The following is a 19,923-nucleotide window of genomic DNA, read 5'->3' as shown; positions in this document are numbered from 1 at the left end:
AGCTACCTAAACTGTCTGTCTAGTCAAATGCTTATCTAGCTCTACAAAAAGGATTTTCTTTTTCTTTATTTTGCAGTTATAGAGTCATAGTACTATTCATCACTCACATTTGTAGTCCCTGAAAATAGAAGTTTTTGTTTATCTTTTCTAACTACTGGGAACTCCCATGGCAAGAGGCTGTAGTACCCTACAGTCCTGTGCAATATGAGAAACCATATTCTGGCTGTCAGAAGTGCACTTGTTTCCAGTGCATATAAAGGTGGTAATGTTAACTGTCCTTATCTTACAATTACTGTATTAAAAGTGTATTCACATAATCTCTCTTGTTAATACCTCCTGGACAATCAGTGTAATTCAGGGTTTCTAAATGTTCTAAATGAAAGTGACAAGCCTTTCCCTTTGGTGCTCAGAATTGTGTACTTTTTTTCTCAGTGACTTGGGGGAGAGAGGGAAGGTGAAGCAGAATGAGGAGATAGTTGTTAGCGCAGGATAGAGTTGTCAGAGTTGTGTTTCACTCAGTTTTACTCTCCTGTTGTTCTGCTGTGTTTCTTTAGTAGTGATAGCTTTATCACTTAGGAACATTACTAGCCGTTCTTTCCTTTGTGCTTCCCACCACCTGGGTAGTTCTTTCCATGGGAAAACACAAGTCATCATATGTGCTTTTTTCAACCCCTCCTGTCTCTGCTGTGCTTCCTGTAAAGTACTGCTATTGATCTATGTTTTGGAACATGGTGGGTTGAGATTTCCAGTTGTTTTATATAATGTGTATTGTTTTTGTTGTCCTTTCCTTTATCTGATAAAAATGTATCATACCCAGTTTTTACAAAGCAACAAGTTCTGTGGGGTAAAAGTTGTTTTTCTTGTTTGTAAGGTTCCTAACACAATAAAGCTATAATAACAAGAAAAGCTTATTTGAGAAAGAAAAAGAGCCATGCAATGGTAGATTACTGTATAATGAGCCAAGTAAAGAAGACTCCAAATTTATCACAAATTTATTTTGAAAATTTATTTCTAAGATACTCCATGGTGTTTGAAATAAAACAGGTGTACTCATGCTAATGTGTGAGGTACAACACCAGCATTATTCTTGCAAGACAAGAATCAGGAGATTTATAGCAGGTAACATGAAGGGGAAGGTGGAAAAAGGAAAAAAAAAGATCTTTTCAAAGAGAGGGAGAGAATTTTGCTCTTGGCAATATGCACCTATTTGTCTATTGATTTTGTAATTTTTTAAATATATATAGATGGCTTCCAGACTTTTTTAAAATATCCATGAGAGTCTCTGGAGTTTCCTGTTTGGAATCAATCACTTGAATCAATGCAGTAGCTGTAGTGGAGTTTTCTCCAAGAATATAGGTCTTGCATAAAACACTGGAGACAAAATAATTTTTGCTAAATTATAAATTTTATTGGCTATTTCTCTTACCATTTGTTTGCTTTGATGAATCAAGTCTATTGAACAAAAGAATCTAAAAATACCAGGGCTGCCATGCACAGAATTCTTTCATAGGTGCTGAGTGTACCCATGCAAATATGTGCACACATGTTAATATTAGGAACATGCTTTAGCAATTTCAGGATCTGATTCTTATTTTAAGAAGTTGCTAATCTGGGTAAAATAATTTTCATGTCTTACAGGCAATCTATCTTCTATTAATGTCTTGTCTTTTTTGACTTGTTGCAATTCACAGTACATTTTGAGGAATGCAGTATGTTATGACCAGCAAGTTACAGCAAGTTCATTTCTTACTCTTCATAAGCCCTGAGGATATTTAATAATCAGCATTGTTTAGACAACTGTAGAAAGTTAGTGTAGCTAATTAATAGGGTTTCCTATCATAGCAAGTGAAATTTCCCAGCTGACAGTGTTGGATCAAGAAGTGTGTCAATTCCATGTCTTTTCATAGGGTGAAGCACATGTTGTGGTTGCCTTGAAACTTGGTGATATGTCTACTTCTATCTGCTGTAACTAGAGTAGATCAAATAGCTGGTAATAAATAATGAAATTAATTTTGCACAAGGTTTTTTCATGAGATTAACAAAAAGCATTGTTTCACAGATGTTGAAGGGACAGGCAACAAAGATGCATTGCCTTAGGAGCTCTTTCTCCCTCTGGCTGTGCTTTTCACTGTGCTGCAATCCTTGTGAATGGGTGCAGGGTTACACCATGCAAGGTTGCTTCTACACTTGAATTAGTTCAGTGAAGCATTAAAAGGGACCAAGACTGTGTCTTGTGTTACTGGAGGGTAGCTGGGCAGACACCATGCCATTTGGTTTAAGCTCAGATTCAGTGTGAGTAGGTGCGTGTGGTCTAAAAATTCCAATTGCCACACTATGCGTAAACAAGTCTGCACAAGTCTTAGCAGTGTCTGTAGTTTCTGTGAACTCTTCTCATGCATTAAAGGAAACAACTTTTCTGTGTGTTTCTACAGTGCACTTTTTAATTCTATCAGAAAGAAAATGAAACACATAAAAAGTATAAAAAGTTGTCAAAATCAAAGTTTTATTTCTAGTAATAGGTAGCAAGAAGGAAAGAAGACATAGTTTTATCTTTCAAATAAGGGTGTTTTTCCTAGACACCATAAACATGCAGTGTTTTTATGATTTTTATTTTTGGTGTATGTGCAAAGTGTGCTGTAAATGCACTGTTGCTTTCAAGTCACTTATGTCACTACAGTGAATTCAGCTGGGATGTGCTGCTGTTAATTCTAATTTATTGTTATTGTGGTAAAGGTGGAAGCTCAGCAGCACTATATCACTCACTCCAGTATTGCCTGGTTTGCTTAGGCTGATGTTCCAAAAAGAATATAGCAGATCTGGAAATAACAGTTTCATTTGTCAGTCTCCTATTTTTGCTTCAGTCAGAACCATGAAATTTCCTCTTTGATCTCTGGATTGTGACATTTTAGCCCTTCTGCTTAATAAAGACTTAAATAAATGTTGTAACTTTATTTTTTAGTCCAGTTAGCTTTCTGAATTTTTAAACCATTATTGTCTGGATGTATCTTTTTGCCTTTTGGTTTTTTTTTTTTGTCACATGAGATGTAGGCTCACTAATAAAGGTGCTGCAGTAGAGCAGTGTTTTCCTTCTTTTCAAAAACCCTTGTGATTCTCCCACACCCTCCAATATCAAATACTCCTACACTATTTCAGTCTTTTTTGAAAAAAAAAAAAAAAATCAGTTGTAAATCTGAGTCATACTGTTAGCTGGAACCAGAAGCTTGGATGTTTTTGGATTCCTGGTAGAGATTCGTGGAGTAATAGGAGATTATACTTTCATTTCTTCAACCTTATACGTTTTTGATGCTTGCAGTTATTATTTATGAATAATTATTTAATTTCATCTCTTAGAACTTTTTCAGGATGGCACAGGCCTAAATCGTGAGAGGAATAGAGAAAAAAAAGATGAAGTCCTGCTCTTAACATCTTAACTTTTGACAGAGTAGTAAAATCTTCTGTTTGTCTGCAGATGTTTATGGGGTTTTGATTTCAGTTTTTTAAAATACAATACACCAGGTCTACTTAGATTGTTGTGTGCTAACACTTGTTCTTGTATTTACAGAAGAGGATATTGACTGCAGTCAAACATGTGCAAGTGGGGTAAGCAGTTCTTTTGTAAAAAACCTGAGTTTTAGTAATTTCAAACAGCTGTTTAAAATAGCTAGAAATTTGGAGTTTTCTAGTTTTTTAAGTAATATAGCAGTGGAAGTTTCCAAATAGGAGGGCAAAGTGTTAGGTTCAAATTAATGGTAGGGTCTAATTAGTTAAGAATAGGCTTCTGAGCCTCATAATGGACATAGCTCATTTAAGGATGGGTAGGCAGTGTATTCTCTCTTTCCCTGCTAGTTTTGGATCTAATCCTTCTTCCTCTGATTTCCTCACTTTTTTTGTTGAGGTTTAGTGGTAATTTAGGTGACTGAACTCACTGTTTGAATTGTTTGATTTTGGTTTAGTAATCTGGTTTGTTTTGTTTCTTTGTTTTTTTTATTTCCTGCTCTCTGTCTAATGCAAAATGCTGCACTAGATTACCACCTGAGAAGATGTACAGCCTCAGGCAGTGGTCAGTCAGGTAACCTCCTTTACACCTGACAGGGCAGAAGTCAGGTAGGGTGTGACATGAATAGAACTACTTATGTGCTTAAAATCAGGAATCTTGTTGAAGCTGATCCAGTGTCTCTGCTAGATTTCCAATTTCCACTGCTTGCTGCCAAGTATATTAGAGCTGTCTATAAATAGTTTGTGGAATTTTTGACTGAGAATAAAAACAATAATGTCAGATTGGTTTCTGTCCCTGCCTTTTAAAACAGCAACTGAGAAGCTTTAACTTTTTCTGTTCTGAAACTTTCACACAAAAATCCTGAAGTCAAACTAGTTTAGCTGCTATGTTAAAATTTTGTGTTTTAATGGCAGACTCAAATTACAAGGAAGATTGGAAAGTGACTGGGAAGCCACACTTACGGTGCAGGAATTTGAATTATTTGTAGACTGCAGCATCTTCCAAACATTTGCTTAATGTTTTCTGAAGGTGTTCTGGGCTCTGTTTTAAGACTCCAGCATCATCTGGCTGGCAGCATCTATGTTAAATCTGTATTATGCTAAAATCTCAGATGATAGGGAATTTTATACATTTTCTTATGTGTGTATGGCATTCACAATTGGTGTGATTTTAGTGAATAATGTGTGCTTAATGAATCTAGAATGAGAACTTTTATGGTTTATACTGAATGGCTGCAGAGGCTGAGCTTATTCTTGAAGTTGAGGTGGGGCCTCCCTGGGGCTGTTGTGAGTAGAGGATGTGCTTGGGGTGTGTGTTGGTACATCCCATAGCCTGGCAGGAGGGGATTTTTGGAGCAAAACAAGTTATGCTGAAGAGATAAGTTTGTGCTGTATATGTTACTAAAGGGTTTTTCTTGGAAGATGTCTAGTGTGGCCCAGAAAACTCAGTACCCATTACAAGTAGGAGCATATCCTCTAAAAGAAATCCAGTTTGTTGGTTCCAAGGCCCCAGTGTAATGTGTGCTTGAGCACAGGAGGTGGAGCAGATCAGGAGATTCTGCCCCTTACCTGAAATAAAATCCTAATGTAGACAAATCCCAAGTTCACACTATACAACTGTCAGGAATAAGGAATGTACTGTGTTTTGGTAGAGAAGTGTATAGACTTGTAATTTGTAAATTCAAATCATTCACTGATGTAGTGAGCTTAGATTTTTAGAGTATAGGTTGTAATAGTCAATTTTTGAAGAAAGAATGCAGGTGTTTTTAGGTGTTATTGGTGTTTTAGGAGGTAATTAGAATGTTAAGAAATGTAAAAGCAGTAGGATATTTGTCTTTGAAGATTTTTAATTCAGTGTTACAAGATTTTAAAATCATACCATCATAGAATGGCCTGTGCTATTAAAGGACCATCTGCTTCACCTGCTGTAGGCAGGGGACCAAGTTGCTCCAAGCCCCATCCAGCATGACTCTGAACACTTCCAGGGATGGAGCATTTCTATGGAGAGAAAACTTCACAGTTTCTTACAGTAAAGAATTTCCTCCTGGTATCCAAACTAAACCTGCTGTTCTTTCAGTGTAGTCTTTACCTCTTGTCCTGGCACTACAGGCCCTGTCCAGCTCCTGTAGGTCCCCTTTAGGCACTGAAATGACCACAGCTGAATAACTGCAGCTCTCAGCCTTTCCTCACAGCAGAGGTGCTGCAGCCCTCTGATCACCTTTGTGGCCCTTCTTATGGCAATAAAGGTTGGTGATGTTCATTCAAGTATTGATTAACTTTTGAATTTAGGCTTTTTAGAGCAAATGTGGATTTGGAAGCTTCATGACTATTTTATTCACCAAGAAATGAATAAAGACTTGTTTTTCGAAAGTGTGATGAAACTACATGTACCAAAATCCCTGTGAGAGAGGAGAGGACAGTGTGAGAGAGTGATTAAAAGAAAACAATGTTAGACAAGTTTTGAGTATACAGTGCAGATTCTCAGAAGCACCACACCCGTTATTTTATATCCAACAATAATTGTCTAAGCACAAAATGGTTGTTGTAAAAGGTAAAAAAAATAAATCTAAAATCTACATAAAATTATTCCATTGCAGAATCGGTTATTTAGTTTTTGTCTTAGCTTAATAAATAAAGTTACATCACAGTTGGTCTCAAATAAAAATTGTACCACATAAAATAACAGCATTGAGTACTGTAAACAAATTCTGTCCTTTATTTGCTTTTACAGTGAAATTTTGTGGTTATTTCCAGTTCTTGTATTGTTGAATATTTAAATAAGGAACTATTTCAGGATAGTTTCATCTGTTAGTAATTTTTATTCTGGATTAAAGAAATTGTCTATGCCATTGTAGTGTTTGCATGTAAAACACTTCCTCACTTCCTCTGACCATTGGCTTTCACTTCTTGAAATTTTAGATATATTAACTGTATCCTCTTTATAGCAGTTGTTCTGTTACTGGAATTTGGAATAAAGATTGTCACTGTAGCTCTGATTGCCTTTAGTAGAAAATTCTGACTTCTGCCTGTATGGCAGGAAGGCTTTCTCTCAGTGTTTGGTGTATCACGTGTGTAATTTAATTTAATTTAAAATAAATTATTCTTTAATCCATCCTTCACATAAAGGATACTCTGCATCTTGCTGCACATTTTAGATCAGATTTGCAAATGATTACCTGAAATTCTGATGACTCCAGTACTTAACACTAAGGAAATAAGGAAAAAATAGTGAACTTAAATGGTTAATGACAAACTTGATTTAAAAACAAATAATGAAAAATCTGTCAATAACTCTTCCAGAGATTCTGCAGCTACACTGGAGATTATTGATCAGTTAATGCCTAAAAGTCAGTGTCATCCCTTCTTGTGATGCTTTTTAAATTGCCTTTTGTCATGAGCTGCTCTTTGTCAAGGAAGTAAGCAGCAGCTGGGTGTAGGACAAAAACCTAGTGGTCAAAGTGTAATACATTATGTAAAAAAAAGTCAGTGGAGACAGGAAAATATGAGATTACTGTGGTTTGTGAATCTTACTCTGAGTATTTGATACAAATACATATTGGAGCACAAATTAACTTTATTTCATGCACATCTCTAATAGAAGGGATGTAGTGTTTGCAAACTAAGCTGTCAAAAGGCAGAAAATGGTAAAATGGTGGTACCTGTAAAGGCCGGGGCTGGTATGGTAGAAATCCAGGAATGATACTGCTGCTTTTTTACTGGATATGGAGATACTGCAAATGGTTGCCTGGCTTCAGTGCACTGTATCTTTTGAGCTCTGCTGCACCTTAGTTAGAAGCATTCCCTGTAGTAATAACTCCCTATTTCATGGACTGTTCTGGGAGGGTAAGTTTCAAACTGCTCTAATTTTTTTTCCTTTTGCTCCACTGTTTGCTTCACTTTCAGTTCCTTCACTCATGCAATTTGAAGTGCATGTGCAGCTCTTCCTGTCTTCTGAGGAAGAGAAAATTTGAATTTCTGAAGTTTGATTTAGCAGTGGTTGGAAAACACATGGTTTACAGATAGAAAAGAAACTACAGAAGAAATCATAATTTTAGAGAGTGGGTTATAAATGAGGAAATAAACATGTCCTTTTTGCATGCTCATGTCCATCTGAGATTACAGAAAGTGTTTCTTTCAGTTGGTACTCTCAGTATACTGAATTCTGATCCTTCTGCAGTGCAGGAGAGCTTGGCAGCAGTATGACCATATACCTATGCATGTGTAGCTCTTGGCTGTGGTTAACAGCTTTAAATTCCTGCAGCTAATGCATTTTATTCTAAATGAACATTAGTTTAACAAATATAAGGAAAGTGTTCAAGAGATGAGATTGTAAATTATGAGTGAAAAGGCTGGGAAGGCTCCTGACTTTTTTTTGGCTCATTAACTGCAGGTGACTCAAGTAAGTAATTCAATGCAGTATTTTGGGTTACATAGTGAACTAATGCTTTTGTCATAAAATGGTTTGTGTTGGAAGAAACCTTTATAGATCATCTAGTTTATCTGAAGAGTAGTAGTTCTTGTTTTTCTGTTGGTCTCCCACATGCCCTGCTCTGGGCTGTAATATCATAACCATGGGTTAACCATGGGCTAACCATGGGTGTGGTAGGCAGTCAGTGGCCTTTGCACTTTTCTCCCTTGGGCTTGGCAGAGGAGCCTGACTGTGGTTCAGCAGGACTCAGGGCGTCTTCAGTGGAAACTTGTTTCTGCACAACTGTGCTTAGGTGTTTGCAGGAAGTGGGCCTCTGACTGAGACTGTCACAAAATGTGGTATCAAAAAGGGTCATTTCCAAGAAGTCTGGTGGAATATTGCAGAGTCATCAAGGATTTTACCGGCTCCCATATCTGTAGATGAAGGAGGGTATTTTTATTTTTGAACTCAGTGGTCAAAGTACTATGGCTAAGTGGCTTTTTAGTGAGGTAATACAGAAAGGAGCCCCAATTCATTCATGAAAGCATGTAGTACCCTTATTTTTGTCAGTTAGAAGTGAGACTCAGTGGAGAATAATGCAATGTACCTTCAGGACAAGAGGCAGCTTTGTAAGGTACAGGGTGGGAAGGAATTTTGGGAGTAGGATGAAGAAAGCATGTTTGGTCATGAAATACATTGTCTAAAGTAAAGTAAGTTGAACACATATCACAATAAGGGATGTTTAGAAATATATTGTAATATAGGAACTGTTGTTGATTTCTTGCCCTTGATAATTGTGGTTCAAGGAAAATATCCTGTCCAGTCTGCTTATGTAGCATTCATTATGCACCACAGTACCTTTTAGCTCAAGGTAGTTTAGAAGAAGCTCTCTCATCATAGCCATTCAGTTACAGCACTTCTTCAATTTATACAGTTTTATTTATAGGGGATTGTAATTTGGCTGTTGAGGATAATGGCACAGGCTTAATCTTGATACAGAAGAATTTAGCTTCAGTGGAGATAGGTGTGTGTGTGTGTGATTTTTCTTTGTGGACATTAACTACTTAGTGTAACAGCAGAAATAAAGGTGGCTTAAATAGCCTTTGCTACTATGATTTTTTTTAATTTATTTTTTAGTTTTTTCATTTCAGCAATCAATTTTTCTGTGAAACACAATCTGGATTTTACTTAGCTTCAAGATACATGATGTTCTTTCAGACTGAAGTTACAGAGTTTGATTTTATGATCACAGTGGGTGAAATTGCATGTACCACATCTTCGTGTGTATGCTTTTGCAGTATTTGTCATTTCAGTGTATTAGATTAGTATTACTATTTTTAGTCAATTTGAAATCAAAATGGCTTCATTTAAGAGTAATTATTTGCTGTCTCAAATATAGCAGCATTTAGGTAAACTTGTTCTTTGTCTGAGGCCTTCAAGTTCATGTGTATATATATATATATATTTATGTATCTGGAGAGCAGAAGATTATCTTGTTTAATATGAGCATTTTGACTAAGGGACACTTAATTATAGGAGGGTGGAGGTTAGTGGGGGGTCTGTTTGGTTATGCTTTTGTAAATGCATGAATTTGGGTAAAAATCAAGGGAGTGGCTCATCTCAGGATCGTAGGCTTAGTTTTATGCTCTGAAGTTATATGCACATAATCCTTTGTGTCTGATATTCACCCCATTTTGAGAGAGCTGTGCTGTGTAGGCTGTGGGGAAGGACAGATGTTGGGGTGTAACATCCTAAAATGAAGGCTGCTTTATTGTGGTTAGCCTCCCTCCACAGTGAGGCTCAGCATCACTGCTGCTATCTGGGTTTCAAATGCATAGAACTTGGCAGGTAATTTTTCCATACATGTCGTGTTTTTCAACTGTGAATGCATTCTTTTCCTTCACTCTTTAGTTAAGTGCTTGCTGCTGCCACATTTTTTGTTTCCAGCCCGCTCCCTTGGCCTATAGTTAATCTCCTATCTAGATGAAACTCAGAAGTACTTAGTGAGTCAAACACCTTCCAATGCTATGGGTTTTATCTTTTGCCTAGTTCTGTTCACCTTTCTAGACTATGTATAGAAGTCTTGGACCAGGATATTGGGAACTGACGTTGTGACAGTGTCAGGATTTTCTGGGTGGGGTATGGGATGTTTACCATAGTTTCATATGGATTTGTAGCGAAGAAATTCTCCAGCTGCTGGAAAACCTGAAGGCAGACCTAGTATCATCCTGCTTGCTTTTGGCAAGCTGTGAGTCATGAAAAGGATTCAGAAGTGTCTGTGGAACTACCTGTCTCTCTCTGCCTGCTCCTTAGATGAGGTGGCATTGCAGCCCAGAGGATTTGAGAGGAACAGAAAAAAAAGTGATGGAGTTCAAAAGGTCTGGCTTTGTGCTATGAAAGTAAGATAAAATTGTATGGATACATCTCTAAGAATGGGTGAACAACTTTGAACATAACACATTGGAGAGATTTTTAAATTTTTTGAAGACAGGGACCTCAAAAGTTGGAGGTTGTTCCATACTGTAAAACATTCTATCAAGAGTCTAACTCATTTAGTAACCTGTTGGGTGAGTTTTTTTATATTGTAGTCAAGCAATCTTTAGAGATATTATCATGAATGGGGACAACAAACTCACATGCACCTCAGTAGAAAGCCATTAAAAAGCACTTCCCATACTTTCTCTTAACCTATAGGTTGCCAGTAGTTTAAAACCTCATATTCTATTTATGACTTCATTTTTTGATTGTTTAGGAAAAGCATATTAAATGGTTTATTTTATCTTGATCCTTGTCCATTTGAATTTTTTAACTTACATGCAGTTGCTAACCATATTTTAACTTATGAGGCTAAAGCTGACATACATTTCTGTTCTGTTTTTGTCCTATGTGTTTATAAAAGGACATGAAGAACATGGGTATAGTCCTGGTTACAAAAGTCATTTCTTTTAAGAAGTTACCAGAAAAAAATAATGATGGAAGATTGTGTTTTTAAAAAAACACTCCTGGTTTCTTCTCACAGGTAGTACAGAAGGCAGGAGCTTCTTGGTGTTTAGCTTCCAGTGCTGTGCTGTCACTCTCCAGTAACAAACCTAGTGCTAAATTTTATTAAGTAACACCTGCTTCAGGGTGGAAATTGACATAAATAATAAATATTTATTTAGGGCATAAAGAAACATTAAAAACTTACTGGTGACCTAAGAAATTTTATTTTATATTTTCATATTCTGCTGTATTAAGTAGACTAGCAAGAATTTTAAAGGTAGTTATGTTCCCATATCTTAATGGAAATTACTGCTCTTTTATCTGATATTTTGGTCTTCTGATAGGCTAACTTTGTATGTGATTATTTGTTGAGATCATATAAGGATCATTGCCTAAAATTTTCATAAAGGTGTTAGCAGTTAATAACATTTAAATGGCATCTGAGCACACTCTGTTTCAACAACAGTTTTCAATAATAAAGGAAGCAATATGAGAGATTTCTCATCTTTAATGTAATGAAAGTTTATTGGGAGTTTGTTTTTAAAAAAGACCTTATTTTGATATTGTAGTACTTGGATCTGAATTTAGGCTTCATCATCACACATTAGTGCCACTTCTGACTAATCACTGAAGTTAGTTTGACAATAAATCTGACATCACTTTATCTCAAGAGATTAATTGTTAGATCGTAAAGCATATTTAGATGGAAAATATTCAAGTGTTCTCTCTAGGTATTGGCTCAAGTTTTCTTAACCCATTAATTCTGAGTCAGCACATAAGGGATTTGGTTGCAAGTTCCCATTTTAGTATTCTTCTCATTATTATTGATTTATAGTTTTTGTCAGACTTTGATATATATATATACACTTTCTTTTCCATCACTTCAGTGTTATGTCAGTCTTTTAATGTTTTATTGTATTTTTATCAGAGCTGATTTCATTAGTATTCTGGGTTTTTTTTTTATTGGTTTTTATGTACAGATAGCTTGTCAGGAATTCAGATTCTGGTAGCATCAATGGAGTGCTCAGATACTGACTGTCTTCAATGTAATTCTGGGTTTTTCATATTGCTAGATGTTTATGAATTCCTTTTTATACATCCTTATGGTGTTCGTTTTCAGTGTTCAACAACTACAACAACTGTATGTACTAATAGAAGTAAAAAGGTGAATAATCCATGGTGTATTTGAAAGATGAAATGTCAGTAAGTTGTTTTTAGGTTAGACAAGAGGCCTTGAAATGCATTAATGTTTTCTTTATGCTGATGGAAATAATGGAAAACAAAACAATCAGGAATGTGCTTTTGTGGAATTAGTTGCAAGTAAAATCATTTTCCAGCAAAGATGTTTATTTTGTAAATTGAGAGCTAAGTGTTACTGTACACACAAAATTAGAGTGGCAACATCCCTTGGCACGTCAGTGATATGCAAAGTGGAGAAATTATTTACAGAACAGTTTTTTAAAAACTAGATGTGTATTTTACTTTGAAAATAGTTTAATTGAAAAATAGTTGCTCACTAACACAGTATTTGAAATAGCTTTTGTTTTAAAAATACGTCAGTGTTTTGAACATTGAGGAGAATTGTTGCAGTGTGGAATTTTTTTAACAAATGAGACAAAGCAACTTGGTATGTAAATATATGCAGTGAAATTAGTACTTTGAAAAAGGGGTGGGAAACATGTCACTTTGAAGAGCTGAGGAATTTACTGCTAAAAAAATAAATTAAACTTGTTATTTTTCTACAAATTCTGAGCATCAGGTTTCTACTGTATTGTATCTTTAAAAAGCTAAAAATTATGGCTTTCTGTATTTGGTGTCAGCCCTGGGAGCAATTTCTGTAACATTGAAGTGCTGGCTTAGATATACTATGTTCTTTTTCAACTTTTAACAGTCTTTAAATTGGTATAAAAGGAATTTGTGTTTTCTTCATATATTTAAGGTTCTTGTTACCTGGACATAATGCACTGACATTGCAGTGCTGGTAGAACAACTGATATCACATGTATGGAGATCTGTGTGACATGGAAAATCTTCTGTATTAAAAAAACTTTGAAGAATTAAGAGTTGTAGTTTCAACATTTGCTTAGTCAAAGTCTTTACATTTTAGATTCACTGTCTGTGTTCAAAGAAACTTATGTATCAAAATACCTCTTTCCTCTTGAGATTTCTGAAAGATTTTACTACAGATTTGTTCTAGAGGTTAAAGTAAAAGATGATGGATAAAGAAGGGGGAGAAATGCACACAAATACAATTAGATGTGTCATATCATGTACCAGGACTGCCACCTGGCAGTAGTCTGTTCGCTTTAGTAAACTTCTTTTACTTTGGAGAGTACAAACATGGGGTTTGGAGGGATAACTTTTTTGGTCTCATACTCTTGATGGCCACATGGGCCTTGTTCATCTTTGCAAGTCTGCTTTGATTTGATGAACATTTGGTGGGGTGTTACTCTCTAAGGTAGCTGGCTCCCTGCTGTAGCTGAGCCATCTTTCTGCATAAAGGGTATAGGTTGCAATTTTTATGAAATAGGTGGGTATAGTCCCCTGGATGTCCTTATTTGCATAGCATTTAGTTACAAATCTTGCTTCAGAAGGAGATGGGGAAGATGCATTGAAACAGACCTTTCTTGAAAATAAAATAGCACTTAATGCAAAATACTAGGTCTACCCTCTAACGTGTAAAGTTTCTCAAAACTGACAGTATCAGTTTCTGCTTGCTCCTGAACTTTCTTGTATATTGAATTGTTCCTAGTAAACTAACAGTGCTTGGGTGGGGCTATTTTTATGGTATGGTAACTTTCTCTCCAGTTTCTCTCTTTAATTTATGATAAAACTTAATGCTGGACCTTTCATGTTTAATATTAATTAAAATAACTTCAGGTTTGTTCGTTCTGTTCTGTAAAAAGGTATCTGAAGAATTTTTGCAAATTTTATCTTGGAAATTAGCTTATTCATTATGTTTAATTTTAGGAAATGGTGCTCTTGCAGAACATTCTGAAAATGTGCATATTTCAGGAGTGTCAACGGGTAAGTCATTTTTTGTAATGTTTAAATTTCATGCATGACTTAAATAGTAAATATTGAAAGCCACCTGGTATCTTATGAAGAGATATTTGGCTATAAAAATTATTACTGCCTTTTGCAGCATGTAATAAGGAATGAAGCAACTGGAACATGGAAAAATTCTCATAAGATAAAACTGATACCTGCATGCTCATGAACAGATTATGCCTTTCTAAGTGGACTGCTTAATTATTTTTCCATATAAACATTGAACTAAGAGAAAAGTTGGTTTAAGTTGAATTGATATTTTCTTTCCACAGTGAAGTTTTTGTGAAATGAAATTTACTGAAAGGTAATTTTGGACACTGCTACTATCAAATAGCATGAATCCAGGAGTTAGACGTTTCACATGATTAGATTTAACTAAAACGACTGTACACTTGACTGCTCACTTTCCTTAATACAAGAAAAAAAAAATTAGAACTTGAGAAACTGGTGAGATGCTGAGAGAATATAGGGTATAAAAGCAGCACACACTGCTCAAAGGTTTCTGCTTTCTCTTCCAATAAGTTCATTTTGGCCTCTTCTGGGCAGCAGGGCAGTCGGGTCTGTTGTGTGTTAATGAAGGGACTGTGTGGCCATTGAGGCATTGGTGTGCAGTCTTTGTTCTGCAGATGCTGTTCCCTGTCGGCAGCTGCTGGGCGTGGTTTATCCTACAGATACCCAGGATATGTGCAAACGGGGAGATAAAGGCTCCTCAGCAGGTAGCAGGATACAAACCTGATTCTTTCCCTAGGAAAGCTGCCTCTAATCCCTGGAATTCAAGCTGATTTTCACACCCCGTTTCTCCTAAAATAAGAGTCAAAATTGTCCTTTGAGAAGTTCTCCTATTTGAGAACAGCTTGTACATCTCACTGTAGTTATCCTTACAGTTTTGCTTTAAACATTACATTGCTACTTGTATGGTTGAGTTTTTGAATAAAGTGGATGGTCTCTGTGACACCTACTGCTTTTTATTTCTCTTTTATTGTTTGCTACTCAAAGATTGTTAAAAGTCTGTTTATAGAAGATGTTTCTTACCCGTTCATGTGCTGCATGAAGAATGCTGTTGCTTTTTAACAAAGTATCATTTTTTAACCAAGTATCATGTACATTGCATTTATAACACACTGCAAATAATAAATATCAACATAGCAATTGCCCCTCTTGGAGCAATTATTGCTGGAATTGGAATGGATGAGAGACACTGAGTCAACCTAAAATCTCACTATGCAGCTTTCAGGGTATGTTATAACAGCCCTTCATGCCTTTGTTTACTGCAATGGTTGTGTCACAGGTCACAATACAGGCAGAAAAGCATCTGCTGGGCAAGAGGTGAATGGAATTTTTGACTCTGCTTCCAGTACTTTGGCCAGCATGCTTGAATAGGCAGTGCCAAGAAGAGCAGAACAGAACGTACTTTGTACACAAGATGACAGCAGCTGGTAGATAGAACTTTAACTACTGAGAAGAAAGATCCATTTAGAAATAAATAATAATAACAACCACAAAAAAAAAAGGTATCTCTGATGTTCTTATATTTTTAAATAGCTTTCCAGATCAGAAAAAATAAATACTTTACTCCTAAGTTTCTTTTTTAATCCAGAGCACAAGTTCTTCACTGGGGAATTTCAAGGCAATGGGGAAGATGTGCTCTTAAGGACAACCTGAAGAAAACATATAGACTGACCCAGTAGCATTTTCTTTACTGCTCTTTGTATGTGCATCTTAAATTTTAAGTACGTAGCCCAAGTATAGCCAGGTAGCCAAGATGATGATGAATTCAATTATTTTTTAATTCCTTTTAAATAAATTGGGTCTCCCAAACGTATTTTCTAACTTGCAGGTTATATTTTTTATCAAGCATACCTGGACAGCTTTATATTTAGCAATACAATTTTAGGCAGATTTTGTGCAAAATGCAGCCAAAGACGTCTGGCCTTTAATCTGTCTAAATCCAACTTTCACTTGGTGTTGAAACCAAGCAAGTGATTTTCTTGAACAGTTGTACAGAGACAGGATTTAAAATGAAATCTTTTGTCTTGGTGGTAGATTTCCTGTCATGCTGCTGCTGTAAGACTGCATGACCTACCTTACTAAATTATGTTTTAAGAATACAGACCTCTGTGACCTTTGGTATTTATGCTTCTGCTGTATACTATACTGCCAAGTTACAGGTACTCCTCTAATACATGAACATGCTTTTTCTGCCAGCAGCAATTAATGGAATGTTGTCTCTTTGCATATAAGCTATCAAATAAGCAAGTGTTTATGCCTTTAAAATCTGAAGAGTTCAGAGATATTTTCAGTCAGTCTTTGAGGTATGTTGAGCCATAATTGTTACAATTGCAAACCAATTGCCCATCTCCTCAACCCCTCATTCTGCATTTTAAAGAACTGCAGCACTGTTATATATATACATATACATATATATATATATATATATATATATATATATATATATATATATAAAATTATTTCTTTTTACTGAATGTCTCTGCATTGCAGAGCAAAGGGCATTTTAAATTAAAGCCTTTTGGATTGACCTGGAGGCAAAGATTCCTATGCCTTCTTCTGCTGTAGCTCTCCACATAAGACTTTCAGTTGCTCCTGAGAGTTACAATGCAATAATTATCCTCCCTGTTCACGGTTTAGACTTTATCACAACATTATTCTCTTTTTACTCTAAGCTGTTTTAAACACCTTCAGATCATTTATCCAGCTGCATTCATGTCCTTACCATGTCCAATATAATGCATACCTTATCATCCTGTGGTTCACATTGAAAGCTAATTCTTTTATCTTTCCAACTAATCTCCTGGCATTACTGTGTAGATAAATCCCTAATCTCCCTCTCCCTGCTTTTCTGAAGTGACTTTTTTCCTTGACATGTTGTTCACTCTCACTACAGGTACTTTACTTCTCTAGATGTTGCTACAGAATTTTTGCATAGGTTTCCTAATTACTTTCTTGTTATAACTTGCTAGTTGAATTTGGTACAGTAAACTTTTAATTTGCTCTCTTCTTTTTACCAATCAACATCCTATAGTTTACCATAATGTTCGGTAATGTGAGATGGTAAACAAAATTCAGGGAGAAGGAAATGAGAAAAAATGTTGTGTCTGTTTTTAAAAAGTCCAATATACATCAGAAAATTATGTGCAAGCTTTTTTGACCATTATTTTACACTGTAATATGTGAAACATCCTCAGTCCTAATTGCAGTATTGCAATTTACTGAACAGTTATATCACAGTAACAAACAGAATTATAAATAGATTAATACAATAAAGGTTATCAAAGGAAAGAGTTTGAAACAGGTAGGAGATGGATGAGCAGAATTGTACCATGGAATACAAGAGCATTGAAGGGAATGTAAGCAGACACAAAATTGATGTAGAAATGGTTGTGCAAGAGGAATTTGCTCCCCCCTTTAAATACTATACCCACCAGCATGAGATTTGAGAACATCTTGGGCATGCATCACTGGGTGTCTTTGCTTCTCTACAATGCAACCTTCTCAATTTCTTCAGTGCTCCTGCCTTTTCCTTTTATTCTGACTCAACTAATTTTCATTCTGCTGTTCTGTTATGTATTTTTAATACTTTAAATAAATTATTCTAAACCTAATCAGTTTTCTTGTAATTTTAAGTTGTCATAGACACAACTGACCTGTATGACAAATGCTTTGTAGGGCTCCTAGCAATTGAGATTAAAAGTCCAAATTTTCCTCAACTGAAAGTAAGGGTGTTTGCCTCTATTGATGCATTTCTGTTTTAAATGCTGATAGATGGATTTTTTTTTTAATCCCATATCCTTTGTGATGTTGCTTATGTTGTGCATGTTTGCAAGCACATGAATAAAATATTTGTTCTAGTCTATAAAGGTGTAGGAGAAACATCCTAGTTAAGCAGAGGATCAGGAACTGATTTTAAAGGCTTGCTACCATCTTTATAAAGTATATTCCCTTTAAAGATGTTCTATTTCAAATGGTTATCATTGATTTTTAAAATCTCCCTGAGAAATTATTCTCAGAAAGACAGTACTTCTGAAGTGCAGCTTCTGCACAGTTGATCTTGACCTTTATACACTTTTTAAGCAAACAGGAGATTTCTGTTGTCTCCTGAATTACATTTATTAAGTATGCAACTGTGTTTAGCTTGTCTAGTCAACTTGAAGTTAAGATAGCTGTAATCCATTTTTCAAATCCATTCCCTTTGTTTAGAGCCCCCACTTTGTCACATGAATACTTTCTTCAGTGTTTTCTACAGCACTTGTACAGTTTTGTTGACCCCGTATTATTGTGCCTGTGGTCACTCTGGCTTCCTCTTGCCCTCCATAGTCTGCTTCTCTCTCCTTCTATTGGATGCTGTTGCAAATTATCATCTTTTGCTCCCAGCTCTGTAGTGTGAGCTTTGCTAGAAACAGAGAAAAAGACATCTAAAGAAAAGAATGTAGAAATTACGTAAGGTTGATTCTGCAAAGGATAAAACATTCCTGAGTTTGAGTAAAACCAGAAGCTTTTGTGTTCTCTGAAAGCACTACCTATGTTATCCAGGATTTTCATGTGTAATTTCTTCCATTCATGCTTGTGTACAAATACATTACTGTTTGTACTGCTCTGGGGTTTAGCATGTTAATGTTTTTGGAAGTGAACGCTAAAACTGAATGAGCCCATGTTGAATTATTGGTTTTTATGTGTTTTAGTGAAATGTTTCCTTTGTCAGGTAAACTTAATAGCTTCTTTAGAGGTTCTGAGTGCCAAAATTTTGTCTGTCAGTTTGGTAATATCTGATAGCAGGTGTATGTTGTAGTGTAAATCTCATGGCACCTTTAAAGCTGGGGACTATTTCAGTAGTAACGAAGTAGAATGTAGAATTGTTGCCAGTATTTGCAAGCTTGGTACAAAGTGTCTTATACATTCTTCTATTTTTTTGCATGTGTTTGTTCTGGGGTTTTTTTTTGTTTGTTTTTTGTTAAAACTGCTATTTTAATTTAACAACTGAATAACCACCTTTTCTTTCAAGTCTTTACATTTATTGCCTGAACAAATGTTAAGTATCAAAAAAAAGATCACTTACACAGGAGCTGTGTTCCAAATGATGTTAGAGCACCACCTATAGGGTTTGCTCAAAAATTAAAAAGAAAGTGAATGGTTGCATAGTAAAATGAAATCTCTTTCTGTATGTTGTGACTTTCATCCTGAGATATTAGGGCAGCTCCTGTGCCCTACAGTTGAGGTATGTTAATACTTGAATGTGAAGCATGAATAAAGCTAAAAAAAAAGAACATGTGAAAAACTGTAAACCACTATTCTCTTACATATATACAGGAAAATAGTTAATTTCCTGGGTTTTATTTTTGCTGTGGTTTTTAAGTTAATGTAGAAGACTCAGACATACGTCAGCATTTCTGCCTTTTAGTATTTCTAAAATGTATCTTAAAGTGTATTTGTTATGCCATACATAAATACCTTAAAGTAATAATAATTTAACATTATAACTTTTTAAATTTCAGGTAGTATTGCAAAATTATTTTTAAAGCTTGATTGCGTATAAAAATAGAAAAAAAATAATACACAAATTACATTATTGCAACTTCTCCACTGTTATAAATACAGTTCATTCTTCTTGTTTCTTTATTCATCAGTTCTGATTGACTATTTTAATGAAATAGGAATTTTAAAAACTGATGATCAGACAATAATGGAAGTACTTCCTTATTTGTAATAGTTCTTGTGTTCAAACTACTGTATATAACTGACTGGGCTACAGTAACTTTGACAGCCTGGCAGATTTTTTATCAGTGATAAAACTGACAAATAAAAGCACAGAGGGCAGGTTTTTTTAATTTGTTGTCTCGCCACTGAGACATCCTCATAATTGAAGGTCTGCAGTGAGTGTAGTCTAGCCTTTCTGTTTGTGTGAAGGTTGTGTATATACTATATGACAGGTGTTGGATATAAGGGAGGAGGGGGGGAAAAAAAGGAGAACAAAA

At 35.5% G+C, this 19,923-nt stretch overlaps 1 protein-coding gene across 1 annotated transcript in view; it reads left to right on the top strand.

Annotated features, from left to right (window-relative positions):
* LRP12 (LDL receptor related protein 12) overlaps nucleotides 1-19,923 on the top strand; it is a 50,143-nt gene that overhangs the window by 14,338 nt on the left and 15,882 nt on the right. Inside the window, exon 2 of the mRNA XM_079302770.1 lies at nucleotides 13,856-13,912. Coding sequence (XP_079158896.1) covers nucleotides 13,856-13,912 — 57 coding nt within the window. The remainder of the gene's footprint in view (nucleotides 1-13,855; nucleotides 13,913-19,923) is intronic.

The sequence above is a fragment of the Erithacus rubecula genome (genome assembly GCF_903797595.1).
Source record: "Erithacus rubecula genome assembly, chromosome: 3".
In the NCBI taxonomy this organism is placed as follows: Eukaryota; Metazoa; Chordata; class Aves; order Passeriformes; family Muscicapidae; genus Erithacus; species Erithacus rubecula.
This window is presented reverse-complemented; position numbering and strand designations above follow the sequence as displayed.